The 19,047-nt window shown below is 42.6% G+C and overlaps 1 protein-coding gene and 1 non-coding gene across 8 annotated transcripts; both read left to right on the top strand.

The window, feature by feature from the left end:
- Positions 1–3,088: 3,088 nt before the first annotated feature.
- Positions 3,089–3,195, top strand: LOC128597801 (U6 spliceosomal RNA). Its single transcript, XR_008383360.1, has one exon. It is a non-coding gene; the product is annotated as a U6 spliceosomal RNA (small nuclear RNA).
- A 4,688-nt stretch (positions 3,196–7,883) lies between these two features.
- On the top strand, positions 7,884–18,042 carry LOC128597486 (zinc finger protein 548-like). 7 transcript variants are annotated; one of them, XM_053607879.1, is made up of 6 exons: positions 8,092–8,275; positions 9,358–9,453; positions 10,285–10,320; positions 10,787–10,897; positions 12,341–12,467; positions 13,735–18,042. In XM_053607879.1, exons 3-6 carry the CDS (start codon positions 10,297–10,299, stop codon positions 14,694–14,696), a joined length of 1,224 nt encoding a protein of 407 aa, XP_053463854.1. In that variant the 5' UTR covers positions 8,092–8,275; positions 9,358–9,453; positions 10,285–10,296; the 3' UTR covers positions 14,697–18,042. The 7 variants fall into 7 exon arrangements, with proteins under 7 accessions (XP_053463856.1, XP_053463851.1, XP_053463855.1 ...); XM_053607881.1 differs by lacking the exons at positions 8,092–8,275; positions 9,358–9,453; positions 10,787–10,897 and adding exons at positions 7,884–8,081; positions 11,920–12,038; XM_053607876.1 differs by lacking the exons at positions 8,092–8,275; positions 9,358–9,453 and adding an exon at positions 7,884–8,081.
- The last annotated feature ends 1,005 nt before the right edge of the window (positions 18,043–19,047 follow it).

The raw sequence follows: 19,047 nt of genomic DNA, 5'->3' as shown, positions 1-19,047 counted from the left end.
GCGAAAATTTAATCTCTGGGAGAACAGATAGTCTCATGAAGAACAGAATCAGGAATGTGATTTTTTTTTTTTTTTTGAGGCAGAGTTTCACTATGTCACCCTCAGTAGAGTGCTGTAGCGTCACAGCTCACAGCAACCTCAAACTCTTGGGCTTAAGCGATTCTCTTGCTTCAACCTCCCAAGTAGCTGGGACTATAGGCTCCCACCACAATGCCTGGCTATTTATTTTTGTTGTTGTACTTGTCATTGTTGTTTAGCAGGCTTGGGCTGGGTTTGAACCCCCAAGCCCTGTTGTATATAGGTGGCGCCCTAACCACTGGCTATGGGTGCCAAACCAGGAATGTGAATTATTGAAAGATTTCTATAGGAATGCAGCATTTCTGTGTGATATCATGTCAAATCAAAATAATTTGAATATTTCTTCGCAGGGTAAAATTAAGTGTATATATGATATGTGCCCCCAAATCCAAGCATTTTAAAAAACAACCTATGTTTGTCAAAACATTTCTTCAAAAGGAAATTTCAGATGAACATTTTCCCCAGTTAGCAAAGGTCATTGATAAGTAACATGATATATGTGAACCATTTGAAAAAGGCACAGCTGTTACAGACCCATTAAGTGGAGAATGAAAAATTCACTGACTTTGAGAATCATTACATCACACTCAAATTCTCATTGCTGCCTCACTTAGTTGATATCACCAAGGCAACTTAAGAACTACAGATGGAATTGATCGAACTCTCAGTAGATGACATTTTAAAGTCATTGTTTGATGCTAAAAAAGATCCAATTAAATATGGAAAAATGAAGTAGAATAGTCATGCCTTTGGCAACATGCCTGAAAAAATGTTTTCTTCCTTTTCAACCACTTATTGCTGTGATTCTACATTCTCCAATCTAACCCAAATCAAGATGACTTTAAGGTCACAAATGACTGATGCCCATCTGGAGGATCAATTGAAACTGGACCTCCATGCTGCAACCAAATAGCCCTAATTCAAATGCTTTTCAACAAAAAAGCAGACACACAAAAGTCATTAAATTGATTAATTAACTTTAAAATAACACATAGTTTTCATTTTTTGAAATTATTCAGTACAAAATATTATTATATAATTGTAATTGTTATTACAAAATAACATTCATTTTTAAGTATATCTAAATGAAGTTTCTTGAGTGCAGCCTTACTTGATTACAGCTAAATTAATGCAGTCTTCTAACATGAAAAAGTTCTCCATCCCGGTTCCAGATTTTTATTTGCAAGACAGTATAGTACTTTTCAGCCATTTATAGTATGAGAAAAGTGGGTTCACTTGTCAAATTTTTGTAATGTATTACAAAAAGATGAATATAGACTATTTCTTACAAGTCAATACAGAATGAAGAAAAAAAATAACTAAAAACAGAACATGTCCTTGAATTGATCCCAGTTCTTTTTTTTTTTTTTTTCGAGTCTTACTTTCTTGCCTCAATAGAGGGCTGTGACATCATAGCTCACAGCAACCTAAAATTCTTGGGCTCAAGTGATCCTCTTACCTCAGCCTCCTGAGTAGCTGGGACTACAGGTGCTTGCCACAATGTCTGGCTATTTTTAGAGGCAAGGTCTCGCTTTGGCTCAGGCTGGTCTCAAACCCATGAGCTCAGGCAATTCACCCGCCTTGGCCTCCCAAGTGCTGGGATTACAAGCATGAGCCACCGTGCCTGGCCCACACCCAGGTCTTAATTTATGAATATGAGTTAGAGGTCAATGCCATTAAAAGAAAAGTTTAATGTTGCTCATAGTTCTCCTGTATACAGGACACCACACATCACACAGGCCATAAGAGAGTATATCAAATACAGATATCAGACAGCTAAGTAAAGAGGACCTAGGGCTCTGCTTTTATGACTAAAATGACAGAGTAATAGGTGAGGGCATCTCTATTGGGCAGTATAGGGATCACAGCAAAATCTGCCCTTTTCCCTTTATATGGTTCTCTAAAAGATCAACTCACAATTATGGTAGAGAATCAACTCACAATTAATAAGAGAATGATTACCCAAAAGTCTCAGGGATGGTCAGTGACTTTTAAAGATGCCTTTCGAAGGGAGGTGGGAGAGAAACTGTAAAGTATATGTGCAGCAAGTGGTTACTAGGAGGGAAGATTATAGATGGGTGGAAACAGACTGATTGGTTAATTAACCTGAGAGGTATTGTGCTTCAAATGACCTTGGAGCTAGTTCTATTAATGTGATGAGGAAGTCAACCTCCTTTTCTGATTTTAAATCATGTTATTCAGGTTTTATAGAGAGGCCAGTGCTTTCTAATCAAAAAATGGCCTTTTAATTTAAAATATTCTTTATGCAGGCTCAACACCTGTAGCTCAAGCGGCGAGGGTGCCAGCCACATACACCGGAGCTGGCAGATTTGAATCCAGCCTTGCCCGCCAAACAACAATGACAACTATAACCAAAAACAAAACAAAACAAACAAACAAACAAAAAAAACCCCAAAAAACCAGCTCGATGTTGTGGTGGGCTCCTGTAGTCCCAGCTACTTGGGAGGCTGAGGCAAGAGAATCTCCTAAGCCCAGGAGTTGGAGGTTGCTGTGAGCTGTGACACTACAGCACTCTACCAAGCACTGTCTCTAAAAAAGAAACTTGTCTAAGACTTCAGGAAAAAAAGTTCTTAGTAAAGTCTGAGTAAGACAGTGAAGTCTGAGAAGTTAGATAAAGACACTGAGCTGGTGGTTGTGCTGGTACCCTGGACACGCTCATATTTTGTCTTCAAAATGTTACCCTTTTTCATACTTGAAAACATTGCTCATTAACAACTATTGTACCCAACACGAGTGGACTTATAGAGAAAATGCCAGCACACCGAGTTCAAATTAGGTATGGGGTCATTTACTGGCTGGCCAACCAAGATAAATTCATATCCCAAAATCTTGGTGTCTGCATAACAAAAGAATGGAGTTTTTATACCTTTCTTCAGTTGAGTGGTGGAAGGTGTAGGTGGAATCTTTGCAAGGTTAGATTTACAGGGTTGGGAGTTGGTTAGTTACCAGGGAACCCAGGAAGGAATGCTGTTTTAAAAGGGTCTGCTGTGTGCTCGCTTCGGCAGCACATATACTAAAATTGGAATGATACAGAGAAGATTAGCATGGCCCCTGCGCAAGGATGACACGCAAATTCGTGAAGCGTTCCATATTTAAAAAAAAAAAAAAAAAGGGTCTGCTGTGACTCTGGGCTAATACCATGTCTCCACAGGATATGTTCGTTTAACAGCCCATTTCTTTTAGGCCTACTGCGGAAGGGGGTGCTGAAGGGGAGGAGGAAAGTGCAAATTGGGGTTCATTTGGCCTTTCCTTACTTGGAGGGAAAGTAGAGATGAGAAATTGAACAACATGCTGAGAGAGGATAGCCAGAAGGTCTTCTCAAGGAGACCTCAATGATACACCTGTAGAGCCCTCTCCATGATGACTCAGCTCTTAGGAATTTGTAAACTTAACTTCCTGAGTCCTGGAAATTCCCACTTCTGTGAAATCCTGTAGTTCTGTGGGAGCTGGAACAGCATCTCCTGCTTGATTCAAACTGACCAATGAGAAAGATACCTGTGGGGCTCGGCTCCCATAGCACAGTGGTTACTGTGCCAGCCACATGCACCAAAGCTGGGGGGTTGGAGCCTAGCCTGGGCCAGCTAAACAACAATGACAACTGCAACAAAAAAATAGCCTGGTGTTGTGGCAGGCCCCTGTAGTCCCAGCTACTTGGGAGGCTGAGGCAAGAGAATTGCTTGCGCGCACGAGTTTGAGGTTGCTGTGAGCTATGATGCTGACACTCTACTAAGGGCAGCACAGTGAGACTCTGTCTCCAAAAAAAAAAAAAAGTAACTGTGGGTTGGAATTTTTTTTTTTTTTTTTTGGTTTTTGGCCGGGGCTGGGTTTGAACCCACCACCTCTGGCATATGGGACCGGTGCCCTACTCCTTGAGCCACAGGTGCCGCCCATGGGTTGAAATTTTTAAAATGGCGATAAAAACGGAAAGACCAAGCCAGTCAGGGAGCATGGCCATTTTGAATTCTTCTATTCTGTAAGCTCTGCCAGCTGAAATAAAAGCCTTTTTACTCTTAAATATGGTGTTTGGGTGCTCTTTCTGTCCATTAGGCCTCATCTTCCTGCAACATTGCCACTAAGAAAAAATCAGTAGGGACATTGTGTGGTGCCATGTATTTTGCAGCTCTAGCACACGTTCAGTGAGCACATGTACTGGGCTTCAGATCTATACCACATGCTTGGGACACATAGGGAATAAGGTTGCAGCTGCTCTGTGTATACAGAACTGTTCTAGATTTATCTATTTGGTACTCATAATGTTAAGGTGAAAGAGAAGCAAGCCTAACTCCATTTTCTTTTTTTTTTTTTTGTAGAGACAGAGTCTCACTTTACCACCTTCAGTAGAGTGCCATGATGTCACAGGACTCACAGCAACCTCTAACTCTTGGGCTTCAGCAATTCTCCTGCCTCAGCCTCCCGAGCAGCTGGGACTACAGGCACCTACCACAATGCCCGGCTATTTTTTGGTTGCAGTTCAGCCGGGGCTGGGTTTGAACCTGCCACCCTCGGTATATGGGGCTGGCGCCCTACTCACTGAGCCACAGGCACCACCCCATTTTTTTTAAATTAAATTATAGCTGGGTACATTAATGCAATCTTGGGGTACAATGTGCTTGTTTTATATATCATTTGAAATATTTTCATCAAACTGGTTAACATACCCTTCGTTGCATTTTCTTAATTATTGTGTTCAGACATTTATATTCTACACTTAGTAAATTTAACATGTACCCTTGTAAAAAGCACCATAGGTGTGGTCTCACCAATTACCCTCTCTCCAACCAGCCTCCCTCCTCCCCTCCCCTCCCTCTCCTCCTTCCCCTTCTTCATGGGCTATAGTTGGGTTAAAGCTTTCATATGAAAGCTATAAATTGGTTTCAAAGTAGGGCTGAGTACATTGGATACTTTTTCTTCCATTCTTTTTTTTTTTTTTTATTAAACCATAGCTGTGTACATTAGTATGATTGTGGGGCACCATACACTTGGTTCACAGATCATTTGACACATTTTCATCACATTAGTTAACATAGCTTTTGTAGCATTTTCTTAGTTATTTTGCTAAGACCTTTACATTCCACATTTACTAGGATTCACATATACCCTTGTAAGATGCACCGCAGGTGTAATCCCATTAATCCCTTTCCTTCCCCCTCCCTCCCCTCCCTTTCCCCTTTCTCCCTATTCTTAGGTTATAACTGGGATATAGCTTTCATGTGAAGGTCCTACATTAGTTTCATAATAAGGGTGAGTACATTGGGTACTTTTTCTTCCATTCTTGAGACACTTTACTAAGAAGAATATGTTCCAGCTCCATCCATGTAAACATGAAAGAGGTAAAGTCTTCATCTTTTTTAAGTCTGCATAATATTCCATGGTGTACATATACCACAATTTATTGATCCATTCATGGGTCGATGGGCCCTTGGGCTTCTTCCATGACTTAGCAATTATGAATTGGGTGGCAATAAACATTCTGGTGCAAATATCTTTGTTAGAAAGTGATTTTTGGACTTCCAGATACATACCTAGGAGAGGAATTGAAGGATCAAATGGCAGGTCTATTTTTATATCCCTAAGTGATCTCCAAACATCTTTCCAAAAGGAACATATTAGTTTGCATTCCCGCCAGCAGTGCAGAAGTGTTCCCTTTCTCCACATCCTCACCAACATCTCTGGTTTGGGGCTAACTCCATTTTCATATAATTCTTGTTCCTGAGAATCAGTGGGAAGGCATAGCAGGCCTGATTCCATTCTGTTGTTTTGTTACATTTTATTGCATTTTAAAAAACCGGTTCCACTTGCCTTCCCACCCATTGTGTGGTACTTTAAGTGTACCTGCTTAGAACTGTTATAATTATTAGTATTGTGTAAAAATTCACTAACTGCCCTCGTGACAACCTTCATTATTATGTTAAAGTGGTTTTCATGCCATCTGTATATGACATGGAAATGTTAAAAGATCAAGTTTCAATCCACTTTACTGTTTACTCCTTTTCTGTTATATTCCATTACCTTTGAAACTGGTTCCTCTTATTTGCCCTCCCATTTTGTAACTGTGAACGCATTCAACTAAAATTGCTAGTGATGTAAGTTACTGACTGCACTTGTGATTATGTCCCTGGTGATTATTGCCTTTTATGATCATGCTATTTATAACTTTCACCTAGTAGTCCCCCTCCCTACAGTACCTTAGGATATTGTATATTGTACCTGCTTTGTAAAGAGAAATTACTAACTGCTCTCATGATTATAACATTGTGTAAACTGACCAAGACACCTTAGCCTCGTGATTTCCCCTAACTGCTGTTTTCATTTCTGTGATTATGTTTACTTGCCCCATGGAAAAATTTTGCCTTATAAAAGTCAGAGCCTCAGACAACCTGGGGCTGCTCTCAGAAACCCCATGTTGAGATACTGAGGCAATTGCTGGCCAGCTCTTCAATAAAAGAACTCCTCTTTAATTTCACTTGTCTGGCTGTGTGGTCTTTGGGGGGAACTCCTGGGCATAAAACTAAATCACAGGGCCAAACTAACAGTGAAATTTGTTTACTTGTCTTTCTTCTTCTAAGTGTTATGCCCAAGAGTGGCTTCTTTTCTGATTCTAAATCAGATCACTCACGTTTTATCCGTGCTCCCGGGTCATTTGAAGCACAATACATATCTCTCAGGTTAATATACAAATCAATCTGTTTCCAACCATATATACTCTCCCCTCCTAGCAACCACTTGCTGAATATATACTTTCCAGTTTCTCTCCGCCCTCCCTTCAAAAAGGTATCTTTAAAAGTTACTGACTATTGCTGAGACTTTGGGTAATCATTCTTGTAGCTCCCCCCATGCATATGGTATTTGGAAATAAACCTTATTAATCTACCATAATTATGAGTTGAACTTTTAGAGAACCAGATAAAGGGAAAAGGGTAGATTCCACTGTGATCCACACCAGCCACAGCCCTGCCTTCCAGTTATGGCCTTGCCTTTCTTTGTTCTATTGGACCAAACATATAAAAGCTGCTGCTGCTGCTGCTTTTTTTTTTAGACAGAATCTCACTTTGTCACTCTTGGTAGAGTGCCTTGGTGTCACAGCTCACAGCAACCTTAAACTCCTGGGCACAGGTGATTCTCTTGCCTCAGCCTCCTGAGTTGCTGGGTCTACAGGCATCTGCCACAAGCCCAGTTATTATTATTATTATTATTTTTAGAGACGGGGGTCTTACTCTTGCTCGGGCTGGTATTGAACCTGTGAGCTCAGGCAATCCACCCACCTAAACCTCCCAGAGTGCTAGGATTACAGGTTTGAGCCACCACTCACGGCCTATATTAATGCTTCTTAACCACACTCCAAAGCTTAACTCTTCTCTTCCTGAGTTTGAAAAGTGACAGGATAGCTGACGAATATGAGTAGACGTGGAGTCCCTTTATGTATCCTGTGTTCCTTCGGATGCAAGTTCTTGGTAATTTGCTCTGCTTCTGTATAGTCCAAACTAACAGGTCCCTAACATTTCTGTGAGTATCCTAGGCTGCACTCCAAGAAAATCTAGGCCTTTAAGATCAAGCCAAGTCAGGTCCTGTCTTAGGAGAAGCAGCGCTTGGTTTCCCACCGTCCCTCAGGATACAAAGTGGACTTTGTCCACCGCGTAAAGTGAGATCCATTCTCCAAGACGTGCCCGGAAGCAAAGTGGAAAAGTCACAACCCAGAAAGCCAATGAAAGCTTATGAAAGGCCGTTTTACGTAGGCGCGCAGACGTGAGGGCGGGACTTTCGGTGTGTTACTGGTGGCGGCCATTTTGGTCCCTCTCTAAGGCTTATGAAGCGCTTGTTCGTCGCCGGGGTAACGGAGCGGAAAAACCCTAGAAGCTGCTCGGTTCTCGCAGCGCGGGGGCGGACGTGAAGCTAAACTAACAGGGGCCGGGAACAACGGTGCCCTTCTGGTTTCTTTCTCACTGCCGCTCCCGGCTCGGCTCTTCCAGATGAACTGGACTCAGGTGGGTGCGGCGTTTCCGGCCCGACCCACTCCCGAGTGCAGGGCAGCCAACTGTGTCCCGCGAGGAGGGGCGTTTCTGTAGGCTAACGCGGGTTTGGTGCAGCCTGGGCTGAAATGTCAACCTAGGCAGCCGGGAGACGTGGAAGGCTCTGGAGGAGGGCATGCCCGGAGTTAGAAGTTCACAGTTGAGAAAAGGTTACACGGACGTGCTTGGGGGGACAGGGACGTGCTTGGGGGGACAGGGACGTGCACAGGAAGACAGACACGTGCTGGTGGAGACAGAGACAGGCGCAGGGAGACCCGGGTGGGCATAGGGTGATGGGGAAGTGATACAGGGAATCCGAGACAGGCGCAAGGAGACGGGAACGAGCTTACGGAGTCGGGAAGTGACACAGGGAGACAGGCATAGGGAGATGGGAAGTGACACTAAGAATCGGGGACGGGCACGGGGAGATCAGCGAAGAGGCCGCTGTAATAGACCCTGGAGAACTGGCAGGGACCGGGCCCTAGTGTTGAAAGTGAAGAAGAGATGTGATTAGTTGCTTTGTAGATCTGAAAGATGAGGTAGCAGGTTTTCCAGTCCATCAGCCATTCCTGTGAGCAAAAACAGGGACCGTCAAGAACCATTCCAAGGGTTTGTTTTGTTTTGTTTTCCTGAGTAATTGTAAGAATGGGTCTGAGGAAGGGAGCATAGTGAGAAGGGTTCAGGGAGATCATGGGTTGCATTTTGGATGTGAGACTCTCAAATGTGTCAATATGTGTATGTTTTGGCGGCGCAGTGGGTAGGGTGCTGGCCACATACACCGAGGCTGGCGGGTTCAAACCCACCCGGGCCTGCTAAAACAACAATGACAACTGCAACAACAACAACAAAATAGCCGGGCATTGTAGCTGGTGCCTGTAGTCTACAATGAGGCAAGAGAATCAATCACTAGAGCAAGAGTTTGAGGTTGCCTTGAGCTGTGACGCCACGGTACGCTACCCAGGGCAAAAGCTTGAGACTCTGTGTCTCTCTCACACACACACAAAGTAAAAAAAAAAAAAAGTGTATGTCCCATGAACACGTGGACATGAAGGTCTGGAGTCCGAGGAAGAGGGTTGGGTGGAGACAGGCAAAGGTTAGAGGCTGTAGAGTGGACCAGACACAGACTAAGGATCAGACTGAGTAGGGGAGTATGAAGGTTATTACTGCAGATGAGCTCTGTGATGAGGGAGAGGAGGCCTGTGACTTCTGGGGCAGACAGTGGGTGGGTCCATAAGCCCTATACTTTCTTTAGAAAGGTGCAAGCCTGTATAGGAAGGATTCTGGCCACTTTCTGCAAAACAGGAGGCCTAGATGGGGTAAGGAGCTGGCTGACAGTGGAGACTGAGTTGTAAGTTGGATTACACTCTATACCTGAACGTTTGGCTGACTCTCAGAGACCATCCAGGATAGTGAAGGAGCTGGGTTCCAGTCCCTGATATGGTTTCCTCCCCATTTCCACATGTCAGAGTAGAAGGGGATGATCTGCCACTCTAGTCAGGGTCCCTTAGCAAGCTCCTTCAGAGTACTGTGTAGCAGCCAGGCCTGGTTGCATAAAGAGCCAGTAGCTGACCTGCAGGCTCAGCCCCTCTGTACAACTCATTAACTTAGGAATGTGTGAAATACTTAATGATTTAAACCCTAGTTGACCAATTTCTTTCTAAATACGTATAGTCAGACAAATAGCACAGTTATTCAATAAATTAAATTTCTAAAATAGTTTATAATTAGTTTGACGTTATTTACCTCTAATTGTTTGCTTTCCATGGAAAATATTAATGTCACATTCTCTAAAATCTTGAAAAGACAAAAATATGCCTCGAAATTCCAAAAGTCTACTATTTAACTTACACTGAAAACATATACCTAGCCATTAATTCTTGGACAGTAATAGCTGATATGTATTACGTATTGCTAATGTTTGATGCAAATATGAGCCCTATGAGGTGGGAGCCATTTTCTTATCCTCTATTTACAGATGAGATTACTGAAGCTCACGGAGGGTCAGTTCTGTTGTAGAGTCATGGAGCAGCTATGAGGCAGCACTGAGGTCTGAGGAGCTGAATTTGTAGTCAGTTTCAGATCAGCTTGCTGCAAAGCAAGGTAGAAGAGGTGGTAGGCCATCTCACCTGCAGGATCCTACCATGGTTGCCCATTTCTCACAGCTTGTCTGTTTCTGCAGGGTGCCCTGGCGATGGCAGAAATGGAACATGCACAGGTGAGTAGAGGGATTCTTACTTCTCACCTACCCTAATTATCCCGTGGATGGATTTGGCCCCTCCACTATAAGGAAAGGTGGTATCCTGAGACCCTTTCCTGTTCTTCTCCCTCTCTTATGTCTGAAGACTGTGTAATTCCATGAGGCTTATGATCCTAAATTGGTCCTGGTTTATATGGAAGGGTTCCCTTTTTTGACAATTGGTGTGGTAAGATATGTCAGGATGTCCTAGGCACAGGATTCAGATTGTTTTAATACTTAGATATGAGACTGAACTGTGATTTTCATGGGACTGTGAGTTTCATAACTGCTAGGAATAGGGAACAGAGAGGGAGTTGGCTACAGGCACACAGACACCCAGGCATGGGGTGACAGCCTAAGATTCTGGGCCTGTAATTGGAAGGGGGTAGGATGTAGGAAAGATTTGATGAGGTCCTGATTTAAAAAACTCCCCCTGACTTCACAGGGGAGGACAGACTGTGGAGATGAAGGTAAAGGCTGGGGAGCCCAGGAGGGTGTTCTTGAATCAGACCAGGTGGATATTGGTGGTGGCTGGACGAGAGTGGTGTCTCTGGAGGTGAGAGTAATGATTGGCTTTGGGTTTTTTTTTTTTTTTCAGATAGAATCTTAATATGTTGCCCTCGGTAGAGTGCCGTGGTGTCACAGCTCACAACAACCTCAAACTCATGGGCTTAAGCAATTCTCTTGCCTTAGCCTCCCAACTTTGGGTTGAATTTTGAAAGAGAGCTGTCTACATTATATGAGGTGGAGGGTGTGGGAGCTGGGAGGTGGGATGGAAGAATAGTCAGGGGTGGCCCTGTGTTTTTTTCTTGTTTAGAAGGACAGATGCTCCATCATTTAAGATATGGGAAATCGGGTGGCGCCTGTGGCTTAAGGAGTAGGGCGCCGGTCCCATATGCCGGAGATGGCGGGTTCAAACCCAGCCCTGGCCAAAAACCACAAAAAAAAAAAAAAAAAAAAAAGATGTGGGAAATCAGCACTATGAGGAATCTTTAGAGAGAATGAGGAGTCAGTTTTTGTCCATGTCGTGAATATTCCAGAGACTCCTAGTTGAGGAGTTCAGTTTGGAGACGTCTACAACATGGCAGCTGTTCTATGGACGGCAGTGAAGTTGTAGATCAAATTTAGGAGGTGGCACTTCCAGGTTGTGGTCGTAGTGCCATTCTAAGATAAGGAATAGGACTGAGAAGTCGGAGAACCGTCTCTCTACTGAAGCAGTCCACCTCCTCTGACAGGAGTAGTGAATTGATGTCCTAGGCCCTGGCACTGGGTGCTTAGGGAGGATGAGTCCAAATTTGGTTTTCTGGGAGTCCAAGTACTGGGGGCTGCAGAGAAACTGGTTGGTCTGTGTGCTAGATACACTGGTCATTGGAAGCATGGAGAAAAAAGGTACCCATGCCACTAGGACCCAGTATCTCCTCCATAAGGGGAAGTTATAGGGGAGTGGGCCTCCTGAAATCCTGGAGAGAGATAAGTAGCAATTGTGCCCATGGAGTTTTAATTTATAGGTGTGAGAATAATGACAGGGACCAGCCAGTGACATGAAAAGAAAATATTTATTTCTTACATTTCCTCCAGGAGGGGCCACATGGCTGCTGAAGCACCAGAGTTGGTTAGGAGGCTGAAGACAGGAGTGAGGTGACAGCTGGAACCATTGCTTCTGTTAAGGTTCCTGAGGGAAGGACAAAGCCATGCAGGTGACCAGCTAAAACCTGGCTAGTTTGAATAATTCCTGCACACTTGGGGAGGGCATTGGTTGTCACTAGGTAGATGTGTGGTTCCTGTCCCTGGGTCATTGTAGGACAAAGCAAACATGGGTTTGTTCTGAGAAAGATAAGGATATGGGTTCTGAATGGCAGAGGGAGGAAAACAAATTCAACTATAGTGTGGCCCTGTATTTAGTGGACAGCAAATAGATGAATAGATAATCTAAAATCTAAGTAAATACAGTTTGAAGAAGCTACTTAGGTACTGTACTGAACTGTCCCAATTTTGGCAGTGCCGTGTGGTCTTTGAGGACGTGGCTATATATTTCTCCCAGGAAGAGTGGGGGCATCTTGATGAGGCTCAGAGGTCACTGTACCGAGATGTGATGCTGGAGAACATGGCGCTTCTGTCCTCACTCGGTAAGGTCCTCACACCCACCCAGCATCCTGGGTTGGGCTATATCTTCCCATTTTTATCTAAGTGTAGCTCTGCCTCTCCCACAGTGAGAGCATGGGTGCTGCTTCCTTTCCTGGCTTCCTGGCATATGTGCTATGGGATCCAGGGCTGGGCTGGGCTCTCTGTATCCCTCTTTCCTCCCAGCCTCCTTCCCTGCTGCTCTGAGGCTCACAAGAAAAGGCTCAGGGGTCAGACATCTTGAAATTCACATGGTTTTCTCACCAGCATTGTGTCCCTTGCCTGGTTACTCTGTGTGCAACCTCTGTGGTTGTCCCTTGTTCTTACTGATATTGCTGGCTTTGTGTGCCAGGAATTTTAAGAACTGACCTTGTCACTATTTGGAGACCACTGGCTTGATTTTATAGGACTTTTCTATGAAGTTCTTATGATTACAGGATGTGGGATGTCACAGTGTGGATTTCTCTAGGTGTGTGCTATCTATTCCATTTCTCTAAGATTAGCCTCTCTCATGTCCCAGACATTGTGACCTCAGACAAGGAACAGGGCTTGGGGAACCTTAGAGGGTGGACATTACTCCACATTGGCAGTAAAGGCTCAAAGGGACATGGGCCTGGTGTCTGGGAGTCAGAAAAAGATGTTATATCAGAGCTGGGTTCAGATCACACTGGTTACCTGTCCTGTGCTCACCATTGTTTGATGGCAGGGCCCCTGTCTGCACCTCATTTCTACTTTTTCTTCCCCATTGTCACTTCTAGTTTGATTTCTGGCCCCTGGTTACCCTACGCCCCTGGCCACACACACACACCACAGCTCCCAGTTCTATGGCCCCCTCCTTTCACTTATTCTCTTTCACTGTTCCCTTTGCAGTGCCCTCCAATGTGTTATAGGGGACATAAGGTCTGTGCCCCTCAGTTCTTCGACACCATCTTCTCTGTTATCAGATTTTTCTGGGTATGGACATACCCTTCTCCACACTGTTCACCAGTCACCAGCAGCCACAGTCATTTGCAGAGGAATGAGTTGGAGACTTGCCTCTCCTCCTGACACTGCACCCCTCTCTATGTCCTCATCTGTTGTCAGGGCTCTTGATCATGGACACTTGCTAGGCCCAGGTCTGCACAGCTGATCTTCTTCTCACTGGCCCCACTGTCCATGCCTGTCAGCAATCCCATGGCTTCATTCATGGTTGTATCTGACAGGCATTTGTGTTGGTTCTGCCTTCTTCCACCAGAGTTAACAAGCACTTCATTAGTATTTCTCTGCTTTCAGGTTGTTGGCAAGGAGCTCAGGGTGCAGAGGCATCTTCAGAGCACGGTGTTTCTGTGGGAATGTCACAGGTCATGACTGCAGTGCCCCGTGTATCTACCCAGAAGATCCAGCCTGGGGAGACATGTAACCAACTCTTGAAAGACATTTTGTACCTGGTTAAGCACAGTGGAATACTTCCTGAGCAGGAGATGTATATTTGTGAAGCAGAGCTTTTTCAGCACTGGAAACAGGAGACTGGAGAGGATCTTTCCAGAAGGGGGGACAATTGGAGACCTTCATTTGAAAAGAACCCTAGAGTTCACATGGCAGAGAGGATCACATGCAGTGAGGGTGGGAAGTACTTGCTGGCCCCCTCTGGCTTTCTGCAGCACCAGGCCCCTCAAAGTGGATGGAAGCCCTCCGGGGACACAGAGGACAGGGAATTATTTCTAACTGGACAAAATGATCACAAATGCAGTGCCTGTGGGAAAACCTTCAACTTCAAACATGCACTTATTGAGCACCAGAAAATGCACAGAAGAGGAAGGCCTTATGAATGCAACAAATGTGGGAAATTGTTTATGTATGGTGCCAACTTCATGAAACATCAGACAGTTCACAGTGGTGAAAGGACTTATGAGTGCAGAGAATGTGGAAAATCTTTTATATACAACTATAGACTTGTGAGACATAAGAGAGTTCACACTGGAGAAAGGCCTTATGAGTGTGACCTATGTGGGAAATTCTTTAGGTACAGCTCTACATTAGTAAGACATCAGAGAGTTCACACTGGAGAAAGGCCTTATGAGTGCAGGGAATGTGGGAAAGCCTTTAGCCACAAACATATACTTGATGAGCACCAGAAAATTCACAGTGGAGAACGACCTTATGAGTGTAGTGAATGCCAGAAAGCCTTCATTCGAAAGTCTCACCTGGTTCATCACCAGAAAACCCACAGTGAGGAGAGGCTATGTGCTCCCTGAATTTGGGGAGTTCTATAGGTACAACTTCAGCCCCATTGAATATCAGAGATTTCACAATGGAGAAACTTTACCATTGACCATTTTAACTGGATATTTCAATAATGTTATGTAAATTTACATTTTTATGTAATTTATGTCTAGAACTTGTCTTGTAAAAATGAAACTCTATAGCCATTCAATGACAACTTCTCATCCTCCTTCGTTACAGTTCCTGGCAACTACGAAACTACATTGCTATACTACGTATCTGAATTCAACACTGATTAGTTCCTCATATAAGTGGATTCATAGGTATTTGTATTTTTGAGGTTGGCTTATTTTACTTTGCATAATCTGAAGTGTGTCAGAATTGCCTTCCATTTTTAGGTGAAATAATTTTCTATTGTACATATATACATATCATTTTTTTTCATCCATTCATCTGTCAGTGGGTGCTTGGATTACTTCCACCTTTTAGCTTTTGGGAATAATGCTGCTGTGAATATTGAGTATATAAATATTTATTGAAAACCTTGCTTTCCATTCTTTTGGGGTACATACCCAGAAAAGGAGATGCTGGATCACATAGTATTTCAATTTTTAATCTTTTGAGGAACTGTTTTCTACCATCTTAAATTCTTACCAACAGTACAGAAGGGTTCCAGTCTGTGCACTTCTCTGCCAACATTGTTCATTTTCTCATTTTTGTTTTTGTTTTTGGTAGTAGATATCTTATTGTATGTGAGATGGAATCTCACTGTCCTTTACATTTTTATTTTGCTGATGATTAATGATGTGAGCAGCTTTTCATGTGATGTTAGGCATTTGTGTGTCTGGAGAAATATATTCAAGTCTCTTTTTAAAAAAATTTTTTTCATGGGATTGTTTGCTTTTTGTTTAGTTGTAGGAATTCTTTATATATTCTGGATATTAACCCCTTTACAAATACATGATTTTCAAAAATTATCTTCAAATCTGTAAGTTGTCTTTTTGCTCTGTTGATTGTGTCTTTTGATGAAATTTTTAATTTTTATGTACAGGTGACCCTTATGTGGGTTCAACCTCCATGGGTTGAACTAACCATGGATGAAAAATATTTGCAAAGTTTGAGTATATATCAAGAGAAAAAAAAAAGAAAAGAAACACGTTTGGATCTGTATTGAACATATACAGACTTTTTTCTCTTGTCCTTCTCTAATTAATATAAAAACTCTTTACATATCATTTACATTATATTGTTACATTCTAGAGATGATTTAAAGCTTATGGGAAGATGTGTGTAGGTTATATGCAACTACTGTGCCTTTTATATAATGGACATGAGCGTCAGCAGATTTTTGTATCCACAGGATATCCTAGAACAAATTCTCCAAAGATAGCAAGAGAAAGCTATCATCTAGTTTATCACAATAGTTTACCACTATTACCTGTTTTTTTGTTGTTTTGATACAGAATCTCATTGTCACTTGCCTAGACTGTGGCAGCATCATCATAGCTCGCTGCAGTCTCCAACTCTTGGGCTCAAGTGATCCTTGCTCAGTCTTCCAAGTATCTGGGATTACAAGCATCAACACAACTGGGTAATTTTTCTACTTTTAGTAGAGACAGGGTCTTGCTCTTTCTTAGGCTGGTCTCAAACTCCTGGCTTCAACTGATCCTTCTGCCTTGGCCTCCCAAAATGCTAGGATTATAGGCATAGCCATCACTCCTGCCCAGTTACTTGTTTTTGATGTTATATCCTAGAAATCGTTGTCAAATCTAATGTCATGAAATTGTTTTCCCTATTTTTTATTCTAAGAGTTCTATATTGTATTTGTAAGATTTACATTGAGGTCATTGATTCATTTGAGTTTATTTTTGATTTCTTTGTGATTCAGGCAGGTGAATACAAATTTTCTGCCCAGTTGCCTCCACTGAGCAGATACTCCAGGGCTTTGCACCTGCCTGAATCACAAGGAAATCAAAAATGAACTCAAATGAATCAATGACCTAAATGTAAATCTTATAAATACAATATAGAACTTTTGTAAGGGAGGGATGGGGAGCCTGTGGCCTTCAGGGTGCACCTAACCTTCTAGGTCTTTAAGTGCAGCCTTCTGACTGAATGCAGAATTTACAGAACAAATACCTTTATTTTTAATTATACATTTTTGTTTATCTTTTATCCATTTATTTTATTTTTAAAATGAATGTATTAAAATTACCAAAGAAAGAATAAAATAACTTTCAATGAAATAATCTCCCCAGATTGGCACAGTTAGAACATCCGTGAGCCAAAAAGCTAAATTTGGCTTGGCTCCTGTAGCACAGTGGTTACGGCATCAGCCACATATACCTAGGCTGGCAAATTCGAATCTAGCCCAGGCCAGCTAAGCAACAATGACACTTGCAACAAAAAAATAGCCGGGCGTTGTGGCAGGTACTTGTAGTCCCAGCTACTTGGGAGGCTGAGGCAAGAGAATATCTTAAGCCCAAGAGTTTGAGGTTGCTGTGAGCTGTGACACTACGGCACTCTACTGAGGGTGGCATAGTGAGACTTTCTCAAAAAAGAAAAAAAAAAAAAACAACTAAATTGATGGCTGCTATGCTCCTGATTTAGTTCCAACTTCTACCTGACTGGCCACAGCAAGATGGTTGGTGAGAATTTATGGGGTTGAGTTCGCCAGTGTGTTAACTAGTTCCTGACAACAGTGCACTGTGTTTGTTTGAAGTGGGATTTGTGAACAGTTGAATAGTTTGACAATATATATTTTTTAATTCTGTCTGCTTAACAGCCCATCATGTCAAAGAAGACGAAGAGAAGGCTGAGGGAAGAAAAGAATTTTTAATGAGGCCTGGAAAGTGCAATATTATCTTGTTCATGTTAAAAATGTGCTTGCTTTGTGATCTGTAGTATCAATAATAAAGGAATCCAGTGCTCATCCGCATAATACTCATAAGGACCACAAATATTTTAAATTAGAGGAAAAGGCACAAAAGGTTGTATTGCGGAAATTAAAATATGATAAGCAAAAGTAAAGACAATTTCTTCAAGTGAAAAAAATTCATACTGTGTTTTACTTGATTTTTTTATTTAATATAAAAGGGTACCCATAAAGTTCATGTGTAATTTAAAATAGTTTAACATAGTAAATTGCACACAAACTTTTTGCACCCTATGTATACTTTGGTCATGTTTCCATGTCAAAACCTACAAATCTACTTTTTCTTTTTTTGCAGTTTTTTTTTTTTTTTTTGGCTGGGGCTGGGTCTGAACCTGCCACCTTTGGCATATGGGGCCGGTGCCCTATTCCTTTGAGCCACAGGTGTCGTCCTATTTTTTTTTTTTTTTTCAATTTTGAGACAGAGTCTCACGATGTGGCCCTAAGTAGAGTCCATGATGTCCACAGCTCACAGCAACCTCAAACTCTTGGGCTTAAGCGATTCTCCTGCCTCAGCCTCCCAAGTAGCTGGGACTACAGGCGCCCGCCACAATGCCCGGCTATTTTTTTGTTGCAGTTTGGCTGAGGCTGGGTTTGAACCCGCCACCCTCGGTATATGGGGCTGGCGCCCTGCTCACTGAGCCACAGGCGCCGCCCAAGTCTCCATTTTTTTAATGCTGCATAGTATTCCATGGTATACATATACCACAATTTATTAATCCATTCATGGGTCGGTGGGCTCTTGGGCTTCTTCCATGACTTGGCAATTATGAAGTGAGCTGCAATGAACGATCTGGTGCAAATATCTTTATTGCCAAATGATTTTGGTCCTTTGGATATACACCTAGAAGAGGAATTGCAGGATCAAATAGCAGGTCTACATTTAGATCCCTGAGTATTCTCCAAACTTCCTTCCAAAAGAACATACTAGCTTGCATTCCCACCAGCAGTGCAGAAGTGTTCCCTTTTCTCCACATCCACACCAACATCTATAGTTTTGGGATTTTGTGATGTTGGCTACTCTTACTAGAGTTAGATGGTGTCTCAGAGGGGTTTTGGTTTGCATTTCTCTGATGATTAAAGATGATGAGCATTTTTTCATGTGTCCGTAGACCTTGTGCCTGTCTTCTTCAGGGAAGCTTCTGTTCATAACTCTTGCCCACAATGAAATGGGATCACTTGTTTTTTTCTTAGTAATAAGTTTGAGTTCTCTGTGGATTCTGGTTATTAGACCTTTGTTGAAAATATAACTTGCAAAAATCCTTTCCCGTTCTGAGGGGTGTCTATTTGCTTTACTTAGTGTGTTCTTGGCAGTGCAGAAACTTTTTAATTTGATCAGATCCCAGAAATGTATTTTTGATGTTGCTTCAATTGCCCGGGGTGTCTCCTCATAAAGTATTCACCCAGGCCAATTTTTTCGAGCGTTTCCCCTGTACTCTGTCTAAGATTTT

This window comes from Nycticebus coucang, chromosome 10 (genome assembly GCF_027406575.1).
Source record: "Nycticebus coucang isolate mNycCou1 chromosome 10, mNycCou1.pri, whole genome shotgun sequence".
In the NCBI taxonomy this organism is placed as follows: domain Eukaryota; kingdom Metazoa; phylum Chordata; class Mammalia; order Primates; family Lorisidae; genus Nycticebus; species Nycticebus coucang.
This window is presented reverse-complemented; position numbering and strand designations above follow the sequence as displayed.